The sequence below is a fragment of the Liolophura sinensis genome, chromosome 10 (genome assembly GCF_032854445.1).
Source record: "Liolophura sinensis isolate JHLJ2023 chromosome 10, CUHK_Ljap_v2, whole genome shotgun sequence".
NCBI lineage: Eukaryota > Metazoa > Mollusca > Polyplacophora > Chitonida > Chitonidae > Liolophura > Liolophura sinensis.
Genome location: NC_088304.1, coordinates 32,774,019 through 32,798,199, shown reverse-complemented (window position 1 = coordinate 32,798,199; position 24,181 = coordinate 32,774,019). Strand labels below are relative to the sequence as shown.

Sequence of the window (24,181 nt, the reverse complement as noted above, 5' to 3'; positions counted from 1 at the left end):
AGCTGAAAATAGAAAAACAACATAGGCCACTTTTCGTATATCTCTTTATACAATTGTAAAATGATCTTTATAAACAAATAATCTCACCAATGTTGTCCTCATGAGTTTAAGTCCAGCTCATGCTGGCTTCCACTCCAACCACAGCAAGCCACCACAATAATGGCCTCAGTCTCACTGTCACAGCAAGTCACCACAATGATGGCCTCAGCCTCACTGTCACAGCAAGCCACCACAATAATGGCCTCAGTCTCACTGTCACAGCAAGTCACCACAATAATGGCCTCAGCCTCATTGTCACAGCAAGCCACCACAATGATGGCCTCAGCCTCACTGTCACAGCAAGCCACCACAATAAGGGCCTCAGCCTCACTGTCACAGCAAGCCATCACAATAAGGGCCTCACCCTCACTGTCAAAGCAAGCCACCACAATACGGGTCTCAGCCTCATTGTCACAGCAAGCCACCACAATAATGGCCTCAGTCTCACTGTCACAGCAAGCCACCACAACGATGGCCTCAGCCTCATTGTCACAGCAAGCCATCAAAATGATGGCCTCAGCCTCACTGTCACAGCAAGCCACCACAATAAGGGCCTCAGCCTCAACTGTCACAGCAAGCCATCACAATAAGGGTCTCACCCTCACTGTCAAAGCAAGCCACCACAATACGGGTCTCAGCCTCATTGTCACAGCAAGCCACCACAATAATGGCCTCAGTCTCACTGTCACAGCAAGCCACCACAATGATGGCCTCGACCTCACTGTCACAGCAAGCCACCACAATGATGGCCTCAGCCTCACTGTCACAGCAAGCCACCACAATAAGGGTCTCAGCCTCATTGTCACAGCAAGCCACCACAATAATGGCCTCAGCCTCAATGTCACAGCAAGCCACACAATGATGGCTTCAGCCTGTCACAGCAAGCCACCACAATAAGGGCCTCAGCCTCACTGGCACAGCAAGTCACCACAATAATGGCTTCAGCCTGTCACAGCAAGCCACCACAATAAGGGCCTCAGCCTCACTGTCACAGCAGACCACCATAATAATGGCCTCAGCCTCACTGCCACAGCAAGCCACCACAATAATGGCCTCAGTCTCACTGTCACAGCAAGCCACCACAATGATGGCCTCAGCCTCATTGTCACAGCAAGCCATCAAAATGATGGCCTCAGCCTCAATGTCACAGCAAGCCACATGAGTTTCTGCACATGAGTTACTGCTGTTTTACTTTCACACGATCTGAGTTGGCAGCAACATAACAGAAGAAGGCGATTAGGCCCATGTCATTACCCTGCATGGCACTCAGTAGCTCTGATTGCTAATCTTCACCACGTGGGGTCAAGTCACTGAGGGTGAGGTGTGCAGGTCTCTCGACAAGGAGGCCTACACGTACATCTCTAGATGCACCCATGAATGAAATCGAAGAAAGTATTAAGACAGGTGAAGTCTATTGTCTGAAAGTATGACCATCCAAAACAAGGAATGTACATGCACAATGTACAGAGCAGGCGAACCCATTCTTCGGGTTAGGCCTACATGGAAGTCACTTCACACTGTTTCGGGGTGAACGGTTGTCCTGCTGGGAGCCGCATTATGCAACAAATATGTCTACAAACATATTTCAGATAAAAACGAATTTTTTAGAGAAATATCTGTCATCAGCTTCCGTGTCCATGTAATTCCAATCTAGTATGTCAGTCTGCATGCAGATTTTGTTTCTTTAGAGTCAGAACTGCCCAATTGCCAAAGAAGTCCATTCCTTGCATTTTTATATCGGGAAGCGCCCATCTAACTCAGAAAACATACTCCACGTGAGGTTTCCGAAAACTACAATGATTACTTTGACAACGTTTCGGTAGCACTATGTGTGAGACAGGATTTGTTTGAGTTGTTAGGCCCATCATATTACGAGTTTGCACAACACCATCACTGGCTTTATAAACAAATGTTTTATGATTTCTTGTATACAGCTTTGGCCCAGATTTGATTTACGTGTCCCAGAGACATATTAAGTTGTTGTTTTTGCCTTTGCCAGCAAAAATCACATGATAGAAATTTGTGATTATAAGTGGCTTTTATCTACATGTAGATAAACCCCATCTGTGTGACTTCATCAGAAGGGACTTGATCAAGTATTACGTAAATTAAGTATTCATGTTTACAAAATGTCGGTGGAAAGTAAACACTCTTTCAAATTACACCAGAGTACACAAGAAATGCTTAACTGCAGGGGTCAAATGCACTGTGTAGGTGTCACTTTGATCACAATTTTGAGATCATTTCACCCTGCTGGTGGGCCTAGTTTGCAAGTATTGTATTCTGCTATAGTTTCATATACAGAGAGGCCTGCAGTTTAAAAAAAACAGACATCTGACATGACACTCCACATGCGTAAAGGAACTCAGTAATCACACTTAATCTGCACAAATTCCCCAATTATCAGAAAATACCAATAATAAAAACAATCAACCTGTTGCAAAGTGCATGTACTAAATTCATTACGATTAACACTGAGGAAAACATGAACTGTTGGTGGTTGCAGATAGACTGACTGCTCAGTGAAGCCGTGAACTTGTTTATTACATTATTCTTGAACTGTCCATATAATCCCCTGACATTCCCTGACGCTCTCCCGCAACGCTCAGTCAGTAGGAACTACAATCAACGCAATGAATTCTAGGATACACTTTCTGAGAGCCAGGGCGAAACTTTAGGTCATTTACGTATATGACGGTGAACAACATTATGGTGGAAGGAAACCAGGCAGAGCCCGTGGGGAATTTTCCCACAACCATCCACAGGTTGCAGGCAGACCTTTCCATATACGGTAGTAATGACCGACTGCAAAATACTTCAACTGAAAAAGTGTACATGTTTTTAGAGGTAACTGTATGGTGCTGAAAGAATTTGGCAGAAGGATATTATAGTACCTCCAAAACAAAACTTAAACCATCTTTCTACATGTATCAACTGAACTCTCAAAAACAAGCAAAACTGAGTAATCTTATCATAAATGAAAATTTAGATCAAACACAACATGTGGATAAGTTCAAACCTCCTTTACAGACAGAGTTCTCTCCCTTACCTGACATCCCAGAAGGTTGTGATAGGAGCTTCTGGGTTCCACAGCTCTATGTTGTCAGGCTGGTGCAGACACAGCAAGGCCTACAAGGTAAGCAGCAGTAAGCATCATTTTAAAGACTGAAAATGCGCTGGACTAAACCAAACACCCAGTCTATAACTGTGTGGTAAACATGTATCCTACACGGGTACATTCACATCTGATTAATTTATTTGATAGGTGTTTTAACGCTGCACTCAAAAACATTTGCACTCAAAAACATTGTTTGATAGCAGCCAGCATTATGGTGCGAGGAAACATCATGACCATCCGCAGGTTGCTGGCAAATCTTCCCAGGTACTACCTTACAGGAAGGACGCACACTGATTACATGTACATGTATAATCAAAACAATTTACAAACGACGACAGAATATTTATATTTAGTGGTTTTACATGCACATGTATGTCAAAAGCATTTCTTTAATTTGCCATAATAAAGGTTAGGATTGTATTCTCATTATGTCGTATATACAACAACAGCGGAGGGACAACAACAGCGTAGGGACAAAAAAAAAGGGAGGTAACCTCTCTTTCTTTAACATCATCCATGGGAATTGCATCACATCACATCACCTGACATTTAGATTCAATATATTATCAGATCATTGTGCTATTAAAAGTGATATAGATTTGTTTATTTATTTGATTGGTGTTTAACGCTGTACTCAAGAATGTTTCACTTATATATCGGCGGCCAGCATTACAGTGGGACGAGACCCACAACCATCCGTAGGCTGCTGACAGACCTACAAGTGATATAGACTTGTCAGTGTCACCTCCAAAGAATTGGTCGGGAGGTGGGATTCTCAGTGACTTTGAAACGCCTTATTCTGACAATATTAAAAGAGGACAGATAGGGAAAATAGGAGAAAGTTGGACATAAAACAGCCCGATTTCAAATTCTGGCTAAATCTATGCTCACCTCCATAGCCTCCTGAGCGATCTCTGGCATGGTTTGCTGATGAACAAGGGAGACAAGGCCGTTAATCAGCTCTAACGTACTGCTCTGAATCTCATGTCCATGTTTTCCAGGGTTCTGATCAACAAACAAAATGTAACATTAACTCAACAAAGGGGCTGCCCATGGATATGAACATACTGTCAATTTTCAACCTTTTCATCCACTAAAGTGCTTTTTTTTTGTGAAAGTTATGCACATAATTATTACAAAACTGACACTAAAATTATTTGTTTGTGTCACTAAAGACATAAGCTTCATAAAACTGTGCAAATTATTCATCTACATCCATAGTTCTCTCAAGATGTTTCAAAATATTGGTTGCAGAGAATGCTGAAAAGGTTGAAGAATTAGGATATGTTTTCTTCCATTTATCTGTTGTAAGTTTTTCTGTTTTGTCAAAGTAGTAACTTATTTTTAATCAAAAGGGTTACAATTGTTGCTGATATCACATCGCTGATGTAATGTCAAGGTCAAGGACAGTTCCTAAGTCCAATACCTTTTTAAATCTCTTTAAATTTTAATATCAGGTCTTTTTAAAATACTGATTAGTCTCTGAAAATATTTGATTGATTGACCCCTGTCAGATTAATGTGATGGGTGAGGAGATCACATGACAAAGATGATATCTCCAGACCAGGGATTTTTACATGTACAAGTTACTTGCTCCAACACAGACTGTTCAAACCTATTCTCACTTCACTCAAACTTAAGTAAAACATTACATATTGATGCAAAACTCAGGGTCACGTGTTATTTTGACCAGAATTTAGGACACACATTAAATTACAATTCAAAACTCCTGTATTTGACTCACATGTAACATGAGGTACGGGTCAGCATGGATGAGACGAACTATCCACAGTAAGAGATCTTTGTAATTCACAGATTCCTCTGTGGCTTTGGTTAGTTTGAGGCGAGTCACTCTCGATATACTCTGGATTAGAAAACAAACATTAAGAAGACGGCATTCATCCTAAAATATATAAAAAATTGTAGTCAAGAAGGTGTGTTATTAGCAGACCAGTATGTGGTCTGTGCACAAGACAATAGAGAAATCAAACATACTACACATTGCTTAGGCACATGCACTTTATACAGAGAACTATAAAAAAACATCATCTGACAATATCATGTAGTCATTTCTTTACTTTATATCAAGGCTCTTAAAAAGTATTAACGCACAAATCTCATCATCCCACAAACCTCAAACTGCAAAGTTAAACCACATACCTGTTGCATCTTGTAAATGTTGTGTTGTTGTTGTGTGAAGTAGCCGGGTGTGACCTTATTGAGCGTCTCTGTAAACATGCTCCGTAACTCAGCCGCTTTTCCGTAAATGATAGTTATCTGTGGCCACCATGGCAATCTCGGCTGAGGGGAAATGAAACAAACAGCTGAGCATCAAAAATAAACCCTTTTTCAAGAGTTGTGAACAATGTTTGCATAGATATAATACTATCATGTGATTTCACTCAATCAAGGAAACTGTTAATGTCTAAGACTACATCTATGTATATACCTTCATATGGAGAAACCGCTTGGTGGTATCAGATTTGGACTACATTCTTGTGGGCTTATACAAAGGAAAGCTACAGGAATCCACTCCAATCCCTTAAAAAATTACAAAAATTAGCCCTGCTCTGTTTTTATTTCCAAATTTTGTGAAATACTGTATTTGGCCTAAAATTTCAAATATCACTACTGTTTATCTAGTTTTAGAAATCTGTTTGAAAGGGAAGACAAAATGTGAGTTTCAGTACCAAAGGTATATTTTCTGTCCTTTATTTACCTGTACCTTATTTACCTGTACCTTTTTTCATCTCAATGTTTACAGCAAATAGCTTACCAATGATAATACACACATCGGATTTGCTGACAAACCTACACTTACACAGAGTTATCTCCCCCTACCTGCGTTATGATCCTGAAGAGGGCATTGACCAGCACATAATGATAATAAGGTGGAGAAGAGGGATGAAGGCAGACTTTGAGGACGTCATTGTTATGGGGGGTGATGCGGAAACACGAGACAAAACAGTCGATGACCAGGTCCAAGTCCTGTCCCACCCCCTGGCTCTTTGAGAACGGCTTCCCAGGAGTGGGGTTAAATAGGTTGGTCTGTGAGAGAAAAACAAAGTGATGAAACAATGAATACTTATGACCTGATGCCACATCAGCCGTTTTAAAGCCAGGCAAGAACATGCTGGGACACTAACCCTCAAACAGCACAAACGCAAAAAGAATACAAAGTGACAATTTGTTCTTATATCAAAGACTTACTAATACTTACTTACTAACCACAAACATGTAGACATAAAGATAATTACTTATTTCGTTGATGTTTTGTACTCAAGAATATTTCACTTATACAATGACAGCCAGAAATGCTGGTGGGAGAAGCCGAGCAGACCCCAAGGGGGATACCCACAGTCATCTGCAGGTAGCTGACAGACCCTCCCCTGTACGACTGAAGAGGAAGCCAGCATGAACTGGACAGACGTGAGTAGTTGTGCTGCCCTAGCATGCTAAACACTTGGTCATAAAGCAGTACATACAGTAGTTAAACAATTTTAACATTGCTGCTAAGCTTTCAAAGACTTCTCCGTTGAAGTTTAATCCTTTCATTAATTAATTAGTGTCTAATGTCAGACTCAAGAATTTCAGAATGCTTACTTTTAAATCTTGAATGACAGTTTGGACTAGATAAAAGAGAACGTTCAGTCTGTCCTTCTGATCAATATAAGACGAGGCTTTACAAAGACGCACGCAGGTGACAGCAGCACCCTCTATCAGCTGTTTGGAGCCCCCATGATGTGGCGATATCGCTTTTCTCACCTCGTCTATAAAATGTTTCTGCAAAAAATTAACAACAAGGTTAAGAATGTGAAACACATTGATTTAGGGACAAATTCATGGGTAAAAAAAAAATGGTAGCTGCTACTGTTCATAAGCCAAAATTAATAGAACTACAATAAGTAAGAAGCACCTATTAATATCAATTTGAAACAGAAGAGCTATCACAAATTGATAGGACTATCTTGTACTGGAGAAAAAAAGATGAGATTATTTTTATCAGAAAGCAGTTTTTCAAAAAGTGTTAATGATGTCTTTATTTTCAGACAATCATACAGGAAACAAGAAAGACAATGGCCAGGAAGTAAAAAATCTATTTATGTAAAAGCTCTTAAGTGTTTACTTTTTTCAGGTGCTGCGGTGAACATGGGGCGCCATTTTCAGCATTGTTGATTTCTTCAAGGATTTTCTGTCAAAAAAAACCACAAGTCAATAAATAACAAAGCTGATTAAGAAATTATCTTTAACATGATGAGAGGAAGAAAGCCGGTTTTGTGCTTAAGTAGTGCTACATTTCCAGTGATACATTTATTTTACCTACAAGTTTCATCAGGATGACTCCAAACAAACCTCAAAACACTCCTAAGAAAAATAAACCCCAGCCCAGAATCAGGCAAATATGCAGCTTGCCAATTATGGGAAATTTTGTTTATCTATTTCACTGGTGTTTTATGTCATGCTCAAGAATACTTCACTTATACGACGGTAGCCAGCATTATGTTGGAAGAAAACTAGGCACAGCCCGGGGGCAGACCCATGACCATCCGCAAGTTGCTAGCTGACCTTTCCACTTATGGCTGGTGAGAGAAACTTAGGTCATTTACAGCATACTGCAGACAAATTTATGGAGTTGCAAACTAAGTGACAGCCCATTGTGGGCAAAACACTGTTTAACAGCTGAGGAGAAATCTTTGAAATTTAAATGCAGGACAGTAAGTGTACACATCCAATAAATCCTGACAAACTTGACCCTCGACATAGTACATACCAGAAAAGCACTATCTGGTCAAGAGAGGTTATTATATGACATCCATATCTATATGATAAGTTCATATGTGCCCCCACCTGAAGAATCCATTTTTAGTGTTGAAAATCTTATCTTCTAAAATTGCATCCAAATACCTTACTGGTCAAATTTTACTGATCAAATTAAGAGCTGAATGGGAAGAGCTGTCATTCACACCTACACTAATTGTTTCGGCAAATCTGAATTTTTATCCCAAATCAAAGTTTAATCACAGCAAGTACATGTAGTTTCACCAAGATAAAACGCAGCAACATCATGTGACCAAGGGACATAACTCTGCTGAATCAGGGTAAAGATTTCAAAAGTATTATGTGTAGATTGGGCCGATTTGGAGGCCTTGTCTGAGACGTTCAGTAGACAGCACCCACCTATGCAATGTCATTCTGAAGGTTATCCACATACATGTCAAACTTACCGGGCACAAAATTAGCAACATCATCTGAAATGGCCACACAGCTGCCTTCTTCTTGGAATTCTCAGCAAAGCTGTTGAAAATTTCAAACAGCTTGTCACAGCATTCTGAAAATAGATGCGATATTCGTTAATACACATATGCAAATCACTTATCACTGTACAGATCAATTAAGCAATATGCACCCGATGACGTTTCACAGCCATGTCCACAAAACAGGACAGTGATGGGGAAAATGATGCCACATCATAACTTTCTTTCCCACCCACATTATAATAGACAATTAGTTATTTCAGCAATGAGGGGCCTCCGTGGCTCAATCGGTTAGCGCGCTAGCGCAGCGTAATGACCCAGGAGCCTCTCACCAATGCGGTCGCTGTGAGTTCAAGTCCAGCTCATGCTGGCTTCCTCTCCGGCCGTAAGTGGGAAGGTCTGCCAGCAACCTGCGGATGGTCGTGGGTTTCCCCCGGGCTGTGCCCGGTTTCCACCCACCATAATGCTGGCCGCCGTCGTATAAGTGAAATATTCTTGAGTACGGCGTAAAACACCAATCAAAAAAAAAAAAAAAAAAAAAAAAAATTTCAGCAATGAATTGTTTCACAATCTTCTCTAACATGTTTTACACCCACATACATCAAACTAGCTATACTTGCTGTATAAACAAACTTTGGTAAAGCTTTAGAGTTTGTATAAACACTTATCAATCCTCTGCTCGAGGACTATTGCTGCAGACTGACCCTTTGCATACAGTTAAAACGAGGTTCAAGTATAGTTTTATTGGGCAGAAAAAAAAAGGATGGAAAATCTCAGGTAGTTTTTTGACAAATTAAGTTCATAATTTAAAATTAAAGGTTCAAGCAGGGTATGTCTAGGTTATTTGTTTCACCTTGTAGTTCTTCATTTGGTCGTTTTTGAAGCTCTCCAAATTCTTCAGGGAAATTATCCATCCAGTTCCAGATCGCCTGTAGACAAAAAAGAGAGGGAATGATCGGCTTACTACAAGAACAATTGGCTGATCACAAGAAAACCTGACTGACCACAAGGAGGACTGGCTGATCACAAGAAAGACTGGCTGGTCACAAGAAAGACTGGCTGATCACAAGAAAGACTGGCTGGTCACAAGAAAGACTGGCTGATCACAAGAAAGACTGGCTGATCACAAGAAAGACTGGCTGATCACAAGAAAACTGGCTGATCACATCACAAGAAAGATTGGCTGATCACAAGAAAGACTGGCTGATCACAAGAAAGACTGGCTGATCACAAGAAAGACTGGCTAATCACAAGAAAGACTGGCTGATCACAAGAAAGACTGGCTGATCACAAGAAAGACTGGCTGATCACAAGAAAGACTGGCTGATCACAAGAAAGACTGGCTGATCACAAGAAAGACTCGCTAGTCACAAGAAAGACTGGCTGATCACAAGAAAGACTGGCTGATCACAAGAAAACCTGACTGACCACAAGGAGGACTGGCTGATCACAAGAAAGACTGGCTAATCACAAGAAAGACTGGCTGATCACAAGAAAGACTGGCTGATCACAAGAAAGACTGGCTGATCACAAGAAAGACTGGCTGATCACAAGAAAGACTGGCTGATCACAAGAAAGACTCGCTAGTCACAAGAAAGACTGGCTGATCACAAGAAAGACTGGCTGATCACAAGAAAGACTGGCTGGTCACATCACAAGAAAGATTGGCTGATCACAAGAAAGACTGGCTGGTCACAAGAAAGACTGGCTGATCACAAGGAGGACTGGCTGATCACAAGAAAGACTGGCTGATCACAAGAAAGACTGGCTGATCACAAGAAAGACTGGCTGATCACAAGAAAGACTGGCTGATCACAAGGAGGACTGGCTGATCACAAGACTGGCTGATCACAAGAAAGATTGGCTGATCACAAGAAAGACTGGCTGGTCACAAGAAAGACTGGCTGATCACAAGGAGGACTGGCTGATCACAAGACTGGCTGATCACAAGAAAGATTGGCTGATCACAAGAAAACTGGCTGATCACAAGGAGGACTGGCTGATCACAAGAAAGACTGGCTGGTCACAAGACTGGCTGATCACAAGAAAGATTGGCTGATCACAAGAAAACTGGCTGATCACAAGAAAACTGGCTGATCACAAGACTGGCTGATCACAAGAAAACTGGCTGATCACAAGAAAACTGGCTGATCACAAGAATAATTGGGGCTTACTTGTACCTATACAAACAATGCTCTATGTCACCCATATCATCATGATCTCAAGATGATTAATGGTTATCAAATGGCATTTCACTAACATGTTTTGAATAATTAAAATCAATTACCAGATAGCCTACATGAGCACAAAAACTTTTATACTCTTTAGAGGAATCCATATTTGGTTTTATATTTCAAAAGTCCACAAAAAAATTCATCATAGCTTTTTAAACATTTAAGTACACTTAATTCTACTCACGAGCTAATCAAGTCTTAAAAACTTTTTCCAAAGAGTAGGGTTAAATGATATCGATAAAGATAATTAAAAAAAACCTCACCCCAGTTTCTCCTGGAACAGAAGGCATTCTTTAAATGGACATGATTATTACAACTAAGGAACAAATGCATACCTAAACAAGTAACTTACCCTTTCTAAATTATAAGCAAGGCAGAAGAGAACTTGTTTAATTGGTTTCAGGGACTTCAGTTTGTGTACACATTCTGTGATTAAACAAAACATATATATATAGAACACTATTAAAACATAAAATGTGGAGAGAGGAATTTATTTCAAGATGAAAGTCAAATATGAATGTTCCTATGAATAATTCTATTAATTTATTTATTTATTTGGTTGGAGTTTAACACTTCAGCTCATAAGACTTTTCCACTTACTTCAGTCATGTACATGTAAACCAAAATAGTGAGAAATGGATTGAAACAAAATTCAATTAACAGTTTAGCAACACCTTTGCATCTCTTATTGTAAATGTAAAGTTTTCTTCTGATTAATAATTTACACAATTAATGTTGAATTACTTCTACATCCTACTGACTTACCATTGAGCAGTTTAGTTAGTCGGGCGCAGTCTACATTAATGTGCTGAATAAGGTCAAGGTCAGACATATCAGGGAGGTCTTCACTGGCAGAGGACAGGGTAGCCAACCTAGAAAGAGGGAAATGCAAAAAGATCATGATGAGTTAAAAAAAAAATATCATGAGCAATTAAGATGTGGCAGTTTTCACTGGCAGAGGAAAAGGGCAGCTAACCAATGAAAACGGCAATGCAAAAAGAATATGATCAGATAAGCTATGGAGGTTTTCACTGGCAGAGGAAAGGGTAGCTAAGTCTTCAGGAAAAAAAACCCCAGTAGGTTCTGGTGAATTCAGTCTGTTACCTTGCTGAGATCCTGTTGAAGACAGCAGTAAAGTTGTTGAGGCTGAGTGCAAACAGCACCTTGGAGGCCAAAGCCTTGAGGTGGGGGTTAAGGGGGTTGTCAATGTTGTTGTTCAGAAACTGAAAACCGAATGTGATCACATGGATAAAACAGCAATAAACATACATACATACATACATACATACATACATTACATACATACGTGTAGTTGTGTGGAGCACAAGGTTGTTTGTTAACTAGGATTCGTAAAGTACAAAAAGTTAATTCTTAATTTTGCTGTGAAAGTTTACAAGTATAAATTACTTCTAGTAAGTTTACCTGGATCTAAACTTTGTTCCAATTTGATTCTTTAGTCAACAGGTAAATGTATTTTAAATACATGTAGGAACTACGGGCAAACACAGAAATCTTTGCAACAAAACTCACAAGCAAAGAGAGCAAGTATCTTAATCTAAATGCAGAATATCTACAAACTTGCTAACAAAATTAAGCCGTACTCACCTTACACATCTCTGGTAATAAGAGCTTCACATTTAATGCTTCTTCATATCGGGATGTGTCTTTTGGTTGCTGCAAACATAAGCAATTTGTCCATATGACGTCATATGATGAAGTACATCTTATGCACACTTAGAAAAGTCATAACTCAACCAACAATCAGGCTTGATCTAGATTGCACACAAATATGTGTGTACAATGGTTTGAGCAGGCAATTTCTCATTCCTGCTCCAGACAACTTAACACAAATATATGTGTACAATGGCTTGAGTAGGCAATTTCTCATTCCTGCTCCAGACAAATTAACACAAATATGTGTGTACAATGGTTTGAGCAGGCAATTTCTCATTCCTGCTCCAGACAACTTAACACAAATATGTGTGTACAATGGCTTGAGTAGGCAATTTCTCATTCCTGCTCCAGACAACTTAACACAAATATGTGTGTACAATGGCTTGAGTAGGCAATTTCTCATTCCTGCTCCAGACAACTTAACACAAATATGTGTGTACAATGGCTTGAGTAGGCAATTTCTCATTTCTGCTGTAGACAACTTAACACAAATATGTGTGTACAATGGCTTGAGTAGGCAATTTCTCATTCCTGCTACAGACAACTTAACACAAATATATGTGTACAATGGCTTGAGTAGGCAATTTCTCATTCTGCTCCAGACAACTTAACACAAATATATGTGTACAATGGCTTGAGTAGGCAATTTCTCATTCTGCTCCAGACAACTTAACACAAATATATGTGTACAATGGCTTGAGTAGGCAATTTCTCATTCCTGCTCCAGACAACTTAACACAAATATGTGTGTACAATGGCTTGAGTAGGCAATTTCTCATTCCTGCTCCAGACAACTTAACACAAATATGTGTGTACAATGGCTTGAGTAGGCAATTTCTCATTCCTGCTGTAGACAACTTAACACAAATATGTGTGTACAATGGCTTGAGTAGGCAATTTCTCATGCCTGCTCCAGACAACTTAACACAAATATGTGTGTACAATGGTTTGAGAAGGCAATTTCTCATTCCTGCTCTAAAACAATATTTTTACACAGATAACCTCATAGAGCCGTTCAATAAAATTTCCACATGCCACAAACGTGTGGAATATTGGACATATTACATTAGACTTTCTATAATCATTGTCTGTAACAACCCCCCCCCCCCCCCCCTTCAGCCAAACACCCAAAAAATGGCTTATGCACAAGACAAACGGAAATATTGTAGCTAGACATACACAAATGTACAAGTAATATGGTGACAGGAATACACAGACAGATCTACGGATAAGACAGTTAAGAGATTAGGGGCCAATAAAGAGGACTACAACTGTTCTTTGCTTTTTACTTACTGTTTCAGGGAGAAGAAACATGTATTATTAGTTATCCCGCATCAGACAAAAAATTGCACTTTTCATTGGACAACAATGGTCACATGGGGTACAGGTATATTCTCAAACCCTGAGAATCTATTGTTTTCAAAGGTGAACAAATGGAGATAACCTTGTCATAGATACATTGGCTGAACGATACCAGAATATATAAGTTGCACACTGTTACTGACCACTGAAAACTGGAGCATTTTGTCTCATGCAGGATAAACATAAATGTTTTCTGTCTGTATGGCAAAGTATTTAGAAAATGTACACATATGTAAATGTTGCATGTCATATCAAGTAACAAAAAATTGTTCTTACCGAATTTAACACCTGTTCTAAGGTGTCTAAAATGATCAGCTGCGACTCGTAGTAATTCCTCTCAGCCTCCGGTCCATGGATTTTCTGATCAAAAATAAAAAAACCCTAATTTCATTGGTGTTCAACGTCATGCTCAAAGAGTTTTTTACTTATATGATGTACAACATGAGCTCTCTTAGGCCAGATGGGAAATCTTCCTTCTTCCTTACATACTACACGTACCCGTCAGTTATCACAAGAGCATCCTGACTCATTGTTCGACATTCTGAAGTGATGTCATAGCTGCTCTCAACCAATCATCAGTATACTCTTTGGTAACATAAGGATATAACTGGTGGTGTAAACAAAGTGACTTAACCCAGGTAGCATATGCCTTGAATCACCAGTGGACAGTTGAGGGCTCCCCTGGACTCTGCCCAGTTTCCTCCCACAATAATGCTGGCCAACCTCAAATAAGTGAAATAGTCTTGAGTACGGCGTAAAACACCAGTCAAATAAACAAATAAATAGGCCTTGAATCAGATTTACGCAGAACAATAAAATTAAATCTTTCATTTCAGAAATTTTTCTGGGAAAAAATCTGAATATTTGGCCTTTGAATATAATTGGATTTAGTGCCATGTTGTATGAAAGACCTCCAATCATGTCTCCCACTGAACCTTATTTTATTTATCACCTGCTCCTTGCACACAATCCAGACGAAAGTGCGAATACAAACACATGAATGTGAACAGTTTGATTTACATAAAACCAACCACAACACATGTACAAACAAAAGCCTATTACATTACATTAGGAATGAAAGGAAATGAATAATCAAGATCGCGGATTCTGCAGATGCTGGTATGACCCTAATCAGGTTTGAACGTTGTCTTCAGCTTTCAATGTGGCCACTGTAATCAAACAGTCCCTCTATGTAGCTAAAACCTCAATCCTTAATGGGATGCTTTGGTACAAGTGCACCAATAAAAAGAATGTAGGTCATATTATACTTGTACATGGGACTCCTTTCATCAATGATTGGTCTTTAGGGTGAAAATTAGGGACACCTGACTGCTGGATTATCCAGACATGGCAGACATGACCACTCATATAACCTACATGGACATGTTAGGATAACTTGTGTTAGGTCAGGGCACATGTTAGATATCCTTATCACATTAAATGTCATTCAAGTTTACCAAAAAACCTGGAGCACAAAAAATCTGACGCACAATAGCATTTACAAGTACAAATAAAAAGTACACTGAAATGTACATGACGACATAAAATGATGATAACCTTATACATAGTTCGAAAAATACACAAATATCAGAAGTATGTAAGCACAATAAGAGTTGGTACAGGTATATCAACAATGGTGTACAACTGTGGGAACATGATGAACGGTGTGGGTGGTATATGAACATGACTGTAAACGGTGATACTGCTAGTACAGTGTACATGTACCTTAACCGTGGTGGTGCTAGTACAGTGTACATGTACCTTAACACTGGTGATGCTTGAACGGTGTACATGTACCTTAACAGTGGTGGTGCTAGTACAGTGTACATGTACTTTAACACTGGTGGTGCTTGTACAGTGTACATGTACCTTAACAGTGGTGGTGCTAGTACAGTGTACTTGTACCTTAACAGTGGTGGTGCTAGTACAGTGTACATGTACCTTAACAGTGGTGGTGCTAGTACAGTGTACATGTGCATTAACAGTGGTGGTGCTTGTACAGTGTACATGTACCTTAACAGTGGTGGTGCTTGTACAGTGTACATGTACTTTAACACTGGTGGTGCTTGTACAGTGTACATGTACCTTAACAGTGGTGGTGCTAGTACAGTGTACATGTACCTTAACAGTGGTGGTGCTAGTACAGTGTACATGTGCATTAACAGTGATGGTGCTTGTACAGTGTACATGTACCTTAACACTGGTGGTGCTTGTACAGTGTACATGTACCTTAACAGTGGTGGTGCTTGTACAGTGTACATGTGCATTAACAGTGGTGGTGCTTGTACAGTGTACATGTACCTTAACACTGGTGGTGCTTGTACAGTGTACATGTACCTTAACAGTGATGGTGCTAGTACAGTGTACATGTGCCTTAACAGTGATGGTGCTTGTACAGTGTACATGTACCTTAACAGTGGTGGTGCTTGTACAGTGTACATGTACCTTAACAGTGATGGTGCTTGTACAGTGTACATGTACCTTAACAGTGGTGGTGCTAGTACAGTGTACTTGTACCTTAACACTGGTGGTGTTAGTACAGTGTACATGTACCTTAACAGTGGTGGTGCTTGTACAGTGTACATGTACCTTAACAGTGGTGGTGCTTGTACAGTGTACATGTACCTTAACAGTGATGGTGCTTGTACAGTGTACATGTACCTTAACAGTGGTGGTGCTTGTACAGTGTACATGTACCTTAACAGTGGTGGTGCTTGTACAGTGTACATGTACCTTAACAGTGGTGGTGCTTGTACAGTGTACATGTACCTTAACAGTGGTGGTGCTAGTACAGTGTACTTGTACCTTAACACTGGTGGTGTTAGTACAGTGTACATGTACCTTAACACTGGTGGTGTTAGTACAGTGTACATGTACCTTAACAGTGGTGGTGCTTGTACAGTGTACATGTATCTTAACAGTGGTGGTGCTTGTACAGTGTACATGTACCTTAACAGTGGTGGTGCTTGTACAGTGTACATGTACCTTAACAGTGGTGGTGATTGTACAGTGTACATGTACCTTAACAGTGGTGGTGCTTGTACAGTGTACATGTACCTTAAAAGTGGTGGTGCTTGTACAGTGTACATGTACCTTAACAGTGGTGGTGCTTGTACAGTGTACATGTACCTTAACAGTGATGGTGCTTGTACAGTGTACATGTACCTTAACACTGGTGGTGCTTGTACAGTGTACATGTACCTTAACAGTGGTGGTGCTTGTACAGTGTACATGTACCTTAACAGTGGTGGTGCTTGTACAGTGTACATGTACCTTAACACTGGTGGTGCTTGTACAGTGTACATGTACCTTAACAGTGGTGGTGCTAGTACAGTGTACAGGTACCTTAACAGTGGCGGTGCTTGTACAGTGTACATGTACCTTAACAGTGATGGTGCTTGTACAGTGTACATGTACCCTAACACTGGTGATGCTACTACAATGTGCATGTACCTTAACAGTGGTGGTGCTTGTACATTGTACAGTGGTGGTGCTAGTACAGTGTACATGTACCTTAACACTGGTGGTCTAGTACAGTGTACCTGTACCTTAACAGTGGTGGTGCTAGTACAGTGTACATGTACCTTAACAGTGGTGGTGCTTGTACAGTTTACATGTACCTTAACAGTGATGATGCTTGTACAGTGTACATGTACCTTAACCGTGGTGGTGCTTGTACAGTTTACATGTACCTTAACAGTGATGGTGCTTGTACAGTGTACATGTACCTTAACACTGGTGGTGTTTGTACAGTGTACATGTACCTTAACAGTGGTGGTGCTTGTACAGTGTACATGTGCATTAACAGTGGTGGTGCTTGTACAGTGTACATGTACCTTAACACTGGTGGTGCTTGTACAGTGTACATGCACCTTAACAGTGATGGTGCTTGTACAGTGTACATGTACCTTAACAGTGGTGGTGCTTGTACAGTGTACATGTACCTTAACAGTGATGGTGCTTGTACAGTGTACATGTACCTTAACAGTGATGGTGCTAGTACAGTGTACATGTATCTTAACATTGGTGGTGCTTGTACAGTGTACCTGTACCTAAACAGTGATGGTGCTAGTACAGTGTACATATACCTTAACACTGGTGATGCTTGTACAGTGTACATGTGGATTAATAGTGGTGGTGCTACTACAGTGTGCATGTACCTTAACAGTGGTGGTCCCAGTGCATTGTACAGTGGTGGTGCTAGTACAGTGTACATATGCCTTAACAGGGGTGGTGCTTGTACAGTGTGCATGTACCTTAACAGTGGTGGTGCTTGTACAGTGTACATGTACCTTAACAGTGATGGTGCTTGTACAGTGTACATGTACCTTAGCAGGGGTGGTGCTAGTACAGTGTACATGTGAATTAACAGTGGTGGTGCTTGTACAGTGTACCTGTACTATAACAGTGTTGGTGCTTGTACAGTGTACATGTACCTTAACAGTGGTGGTGCTTGTACAGTGTACAGTGGTGGTGCTAGTACAGTGTACATGTACTTTAACACTGGTGGTCTAGTACAGTGTACCTGTACCTTAACAGTGGTGGTGCTAGTACAGTGTACATGTACCTTAACACTGGTGGTGCTTGTACAGTGTACATGTACCTTAACACTGGTGGTGCTTGTACAGTTTACATGTACCTTAACAGTGATGGTGCTTGTACAGTGTACATGTACCTTAACACTGGTGGTGCTTGTACAGTGTACATGTACCTTAACACTGGTGGTGTTTGTACAGTGTACATGTACCTTAACAGTGGTGGTGCTAGTACAGTGTACATGTGCATTAACAGTGGTGGTGCTTGTACAGTGTACATGTACCTTAACAGTGGTGGTGCTTGTACAGTGTACATGCACCTTAACAGTGATGGTGCTTGTACAGTGTACATGTACCTTAACAGTGGTGGTGCTTGTACAGTGTACATGTACCTTAACAGTGATGGTGCTTGTACAGTGTACATGTACCTTAACAGTGATGGTGCTTGTACAGTGTACATGTATCTTAACATTGGTGGTGCTTGTACAGTGTACCTGTACCTAAACAGTGATGGTGCTAGTACAGTGTACATATACCTTAACACTGGTGATGCTTGTACAGTGTACATGTGGATTAATAGTGGTGGTGCTACTACAGTGTGCATGTACCTTAACATTGGTGGTCCCAGTACATTGTACAGTGGTGGTGCTAGTACAGTGTACATATGCCTTAACAGGGGTGGTGCTTGTACAGTGTGCATGTACCTTAACAGTGGTGGTGCTTGTACAGTGTACATGTACCTTAACAGTGATGGTGCTTGTACAGTGTACATGTACCTTAGCAGGGGTGGTGCTAGTACAGTGTACATGTGAATTAACAGTGGTGGTGCTTGTACAGTGTACATGTACCTTAACACTGGTGATGCTTGTACAGTGTACATGTACCTTAACAGTGGTGGTGCTTGTACAGTGTACCTGTACTATAACAGTGTTGGTGCTTGTACAGTGTACATGTACCTTAACAGTGGTGGTGCTTGTACAGTGTACATGTACCTTAGCAGGGGTGGTGCTAGTACAGTGTACATGTGCATTAACAGTGGTGGTGCTTGTACAGTGTACATGTACCTTAACACTGGTGATGCTTGTACAGTGTACATGTACCTTAACAGTGGTGGTGCTTGTACAGTGTACATGTACCTTAACAGTGTTGGTGCTTGTACAGTGTACATGTACCTTAACAGTGTTGGTGCTTGTACAGTGTACATGTATCTTAACATTGGTGGTGCTTGTACAGTGTACATGTACCTAAACAGTGATGGTGCTAGTACAGTGTACATGTACCTTAACACTGGTGATGCTTGTACAGTGTACATGTACCTTAACAGTGGTGGTGCTTGTACAGTGTACATGTACCTTAACAGTGATGGTGCTTGTACAGTGTACATGTACCTTAACAGTGGTGGTGCTAGTACAGTGTACATGTACCTAAACAGTGATGGTGCTAGTACAGTGTACATGTACCTTAACACTGGTGATGCTTGTACAGTGTACATGTATCTTAACATTGGTGGTGCTTGTACAGTGTACATGTACCTTAACAGTGATGGTGCTTGTACAGTGTACATGTACCTTAACAGTGATGGTGCTAGTACAGTGTACATGTACCTTAACAGTGATGGTGCTAGTACAGTGTACATGTACCTTAACACTGGTAGTCCCAGTACAGTGTACATGTGCATTAATAGTGGTGGTGCTACTACAGTGTGCATGTACCTTAACAGTGGTGGTCCCACTACATTGTACACTGGTGGTCCTAGTACAGTGTGCATGTATCTTAACAGTGATGGTGCTACTACAGTGTACATGTACCTTAACAGTGGTGGTGCTAGTACAGTGTACATAAACCTTAACAGTGGTGGTGTTAGCACAATGTACATGTACCTTAACACTGGTAGTCCCAGTACAGTGTACATGTGCATTAATAGTGGTGGTCCCAGTACACTGTACAGTGGTGGTGCTAGTACAGTGTACATGTGCCTTAACAGGGGTGGTGATAGTACAGTGTACATGTGCATTACCAGTGGTGGTGTTAGTACTAAGTACATGTACCTTAACCGTGGTGGTGCTAGTACAGAGTACATGTACCTTAACAGGGGTGGTGCTAGTACAGAGTACATGTACCTTAACAGGGGTGGTGCTAGTACAGTGTACCTGTGCATTAACAGTGGTGATGCACTCAGCGATGAACAATGAACAATCCAGGCTACTGTCATCAGTACTGAATAACATTGAGCAACACTCACATGGTCATATTTAAACAGTGACAAAGCTTATCACGGTTAAACACATACATTATCAGTGAGTGTCTTACTAACATCAGGTCAAACAGCTTGATATTTCATGCCACGCCGAACCAAGTGTTGCTGAACGCAACTAACAGCAAGATGTTTTTTATGTACAACGTTCAGCTATAGGCATCTCTCAAATTACAGCAGAGGTGACCAGGAGTGGCAGAACATGAGATTAGCTTCATGTAAGTAAGACAAATTTCTTATCACAATTGGTCACCAATGTCACAGAAAAGAAAGCCCATTCATTCACTTTAGATATTCCTCTGTGACCTACATTGACATATGTTAACCCTTGCTAGATAAAACCACTACTGTAATTCTTCCACCCATTTCCCATGTTTGCAAGGTGTTTACTCAAGCATATTCTGAAGGCATTATTTTGTGTTGAGTGATAAAATTATACTTTTTGTGAAGCTCTGAAATTAGCCAATCCAAACACGGTAGTTTGGTCTCAAAAATCAAATAAAAAATGTGCATAAATTGCACTGAAAGCTGTTTTTTTTTTCTTTCACGTGCGAAAAGGTGGAGGGAATAGGGTAGTTAGTACTTGTTAAGCTGTCTCATGCAGTGCACTGGTCGTCATTCTTCCAACTGTGAGTGACCGTTTGAACAAAACAGCTCGCACTCTTTATAATAACTAAGAAAACTTGTTGTTGAATTAAAGCTGATCAACATGTAGTAGACTACAGAAAATTTTACCTATGATTACCCTAATTTTTCGAGTTTTTGGGACAGATATTAGTAGTGTTGAAAGCAGAATATTACATTTCTTTACCAGCCTTTTGGAAAAATAAAGATATATGAGAATGTTGTTTATCGGATGGCTTAACAATGTGAGAAAAAAAAAAGCCAATTAATATTTCTGCTACAATTACATACATATGGGTTAAATTGAGCAGACCAGGTGTCCCAAAAATCAGAAGAAATAGGGTATTATATCTTTGTCCCCTGCCCTTTTTCATTCAGCGGGTCTGCCATGTGCTTAAATTGTAAGACTGTTTTTATGGATTACATAATGGACCAGTTTTACAGTGTATAATTTTGCTCTCCAGGGAAGAAAACACTCACTCAGAAGCAGCTTAGAACGTCGCTTTTCACTGCACAATGAATCCTCCAGTCATACCTATGGTGGAGACTCTCTCTGCATCGCAAACAACGCACACACTCACTAAGAGAGAAATGCACCAGGGGCCTTCATCTTACCGTGCTGTCAATGGACTGCAGGGTCTTGGTAAGTCCATTGATGACCAATGAAAACTTGTGTTTGCTGACGTTGATCAGACATTCCTTGTTCTGCTCCACATTCTGTATGGACTGAGTTGTGTGGGAACCAGTCTTGATGGGCAACTGAAATAAATTAGAACAGTTCAAAAACAATATTAACAGAACTTCACCTTTAAACTATTTATATTTACTTATTTACAAGTGTGAATTTATATGGTTTGTAGGTGCCGTATGTTAAAATAAGCAATATCCGATGCCATTTACTTATTTTAGCTGACTGGTATATAGCGCCGTACTCAACGAGTTTCTCACATTATACATATATGACGATAATTTCTGACATGCCAGTCACAAACAGTGCAATCTTGGTCTTTTGCACCATACTCAAGAATATTTTATGTATAAGACGGCATCCAGCATTATGGTGGAAGGAAACTGAACAGAGCCCTTGGAAACGGGCACACCTTCCCACGTACGGCCAGAGAGGAAGTCAGCATGAGCTGGACTTGGACTCACAGTGACTGCATTGGTGAGAGGCTCCTGGGTCATAGTGCCCTGCTGGGATGCTAACTACCTCAACCACAGAGGCCCTCAATCTTCACACAAAGATGTTTTATATACATTTTCCTAGGCCTTTGCTTATATGCGACAGTCCATCAACAAGCCATCAGCCTAAGTAAAGATGTCTCTAAGGCAGTTCCTGAAGCAATAGGGCTGCACTGAACTACCTCCCCTGAGGTCACTCTCCCATTTAAATGGTGTGTATTTAGGTGTATATAACATCTGAAAATGATTAGTAGTGAGTTTTGCTGTTAGAGTGGCATAAGCAGGTTGAAGACATTTAATACACGTACCTTTAACACAGATTTTATTTGTGCAAAATGATCTCGAAAGGCCAGAATAGACATATAATCTGTAACCTATTCGGAGGAAATTTCAGAAGCCCCTAATCCATACGTTTAGGCCTACATGTACATGTACAACAGACTGGTTCAATCTCAAACATATGCCGCCTATCTAAGCTGAAAACCCTTTATTTCATTAAAGACCTGTCGTCATTTCTGCTACTCCCAATGGCTTATGTCCTGTTTTTCTACACTCTCGTGCCTAGAAAATATTTGTTTCTGTCTTACCTACATACTACATAGGCCTACTTCAATGGGGGAGGTATAAACAGAACCAATCGTTGTTTCACGACTCAAAAGCTAATCTCACGCGAGGTCATGATAAGGGAGGTAATTCAAAGGAGGCCTATTATCCTAACAGTTTTTGTGCAACAAGTATAAGTTAAAGAAAAAAATTAAAGTAATATTTACAGGTGATGATATTCCAAAAACCATACAGAAGATCAATTTTATCATATTTTCAGAGTTTTTTTTTTCTCTTTAATGAAATAAATGCAGTCAACCATTTGAGAAATGAATTTCACAAAAAGTTTGTATGCTCAGAACTATAAATAAGTAGGGTACTGCATTTCTTTAATACACAGTGTGCAGGCTTAAAGAACCCAACACTCTGAAGTTTCTTGTTAGAATTTTGCACAAAATTTTAGGTAGAAAATTATAAACTACCAGTATGTAAAATATACATGTACTAAAATGTAAACGAAACCGCTTTTAACAAGAATTAATGTGGCCTTGACAACCCAGATCGCAGGATTTATTGTTTTAACATCTGTAAAATAAACTTCAAATATTAACCCTCAACAGGTCTGCCAATGGCTCTGTTACCGGTGGTCCATAAGATAGCGGTCTACATGGTAGTTACAAGCGTAAATGTACACACTGGTTAATGTGTGGGCTTCCATAAATTTGACATCATTGCACATAATTTATTTCACCGTAGCCAGCTTCAGGCCAAGCAAATATGGAGATCTGTGAACGACTCACACACCAATATTTCAAAATGACGACAAGAAAGTAGCCGAGATGTGTGTCCGGGATTTCGCCCCAGGGGACAACATTTCATTCATAATTATGTTCGCTCACTAAATTAGCAATGGGGGTTATGAATGAAAGTCTGGCGGCTCGGACGGACCGCAAATTACCAAGGTGACCCCTCAATTACCCAGGGGTGCAATCCAGTTCTTCTCTCACCTGGGCATCGAAGCGAGTGATGAGGGCCTGAACCCACTCGCCGGGTTTCTGCGTGGCCATCTCGACCTCTAAAATTCTACCATCTTTTGCCTTGGACCATCGAAATCCAGCACCATGCCCACCATGTTGTGGACATTTGCGCATGCGCAATGTCAATTTCGTCCAAATAAGGTAAACATTCCGCCGGAAGTTGACGTCATATGTTAATAAGAGAACCCTAGCAATTGTGCGTGCTGGGTTTGCTTCGGAAACCTCATTGATAGAACTGAATTAAGTAGCTCTTTCTGTTACCGAAAACAGCCCAGTTACCTTACATCCGCAAAACTTTCTTTCATTCATCGATTTATTTATAAT

General features: G+C 40.3%; 1 protein-coding gene across 1 annotated transcript in view; it reads right to left on the bottom strand.

The window, feature by feature from the left end:
* LOC135477118 (neurofibromin-like) overlaps positions 1-23,949 on the bottom strand; it is a 98,394-nt gene extending 74,445 nt beyond the window's left edge. Inside the window, 19 exon segments of the mRNA XM_064757273.1 lie at positions 192-604; positions 639-799; positions 968-1,222; positions 3,089-3,168; positions 4,049-4,162; positions 4,902-5,021; positions 5,318-5,458; positions 5,999-6,205; positions 6,761-6,940; positions 7,284-7,349; positions 8,383-8,486; positions 9,266-9,341; positions 10,999-11,072; positions 11,412-11,518; positions 11,751-11,869; positions 12,252-12,320; positions 13,959-14,042; positions 21,711-21,854; positions 23,828-23,949. Of these exon segments, the coding sequence (XP_064613343.1) occupies positions 192-604; positions 639-799; positions 968-1,222; positions 3,089-3,168; positions 4,049-4,162; positions 4,902-5,021; positions 5,318-5,458; positions 5,999-6,205; positions 6,761-6,940; positions 7,284-7,349; positions 8,383-8,486; positions 9,266-9,341; positions 10,999-11,072; positions 11,412-11,518; positions 11,751-11,869; positions 12,252-12,320; positions 13,959-14,042; positions 21,711-21,854; positions 23,828-23,887 (2,574 nt within the window). The 5' untranslated portion in view covers positions 23,888-23,949.
* Between the last annotated feature and the right edge of the window lie 232 nt (positions 23,950-24,181).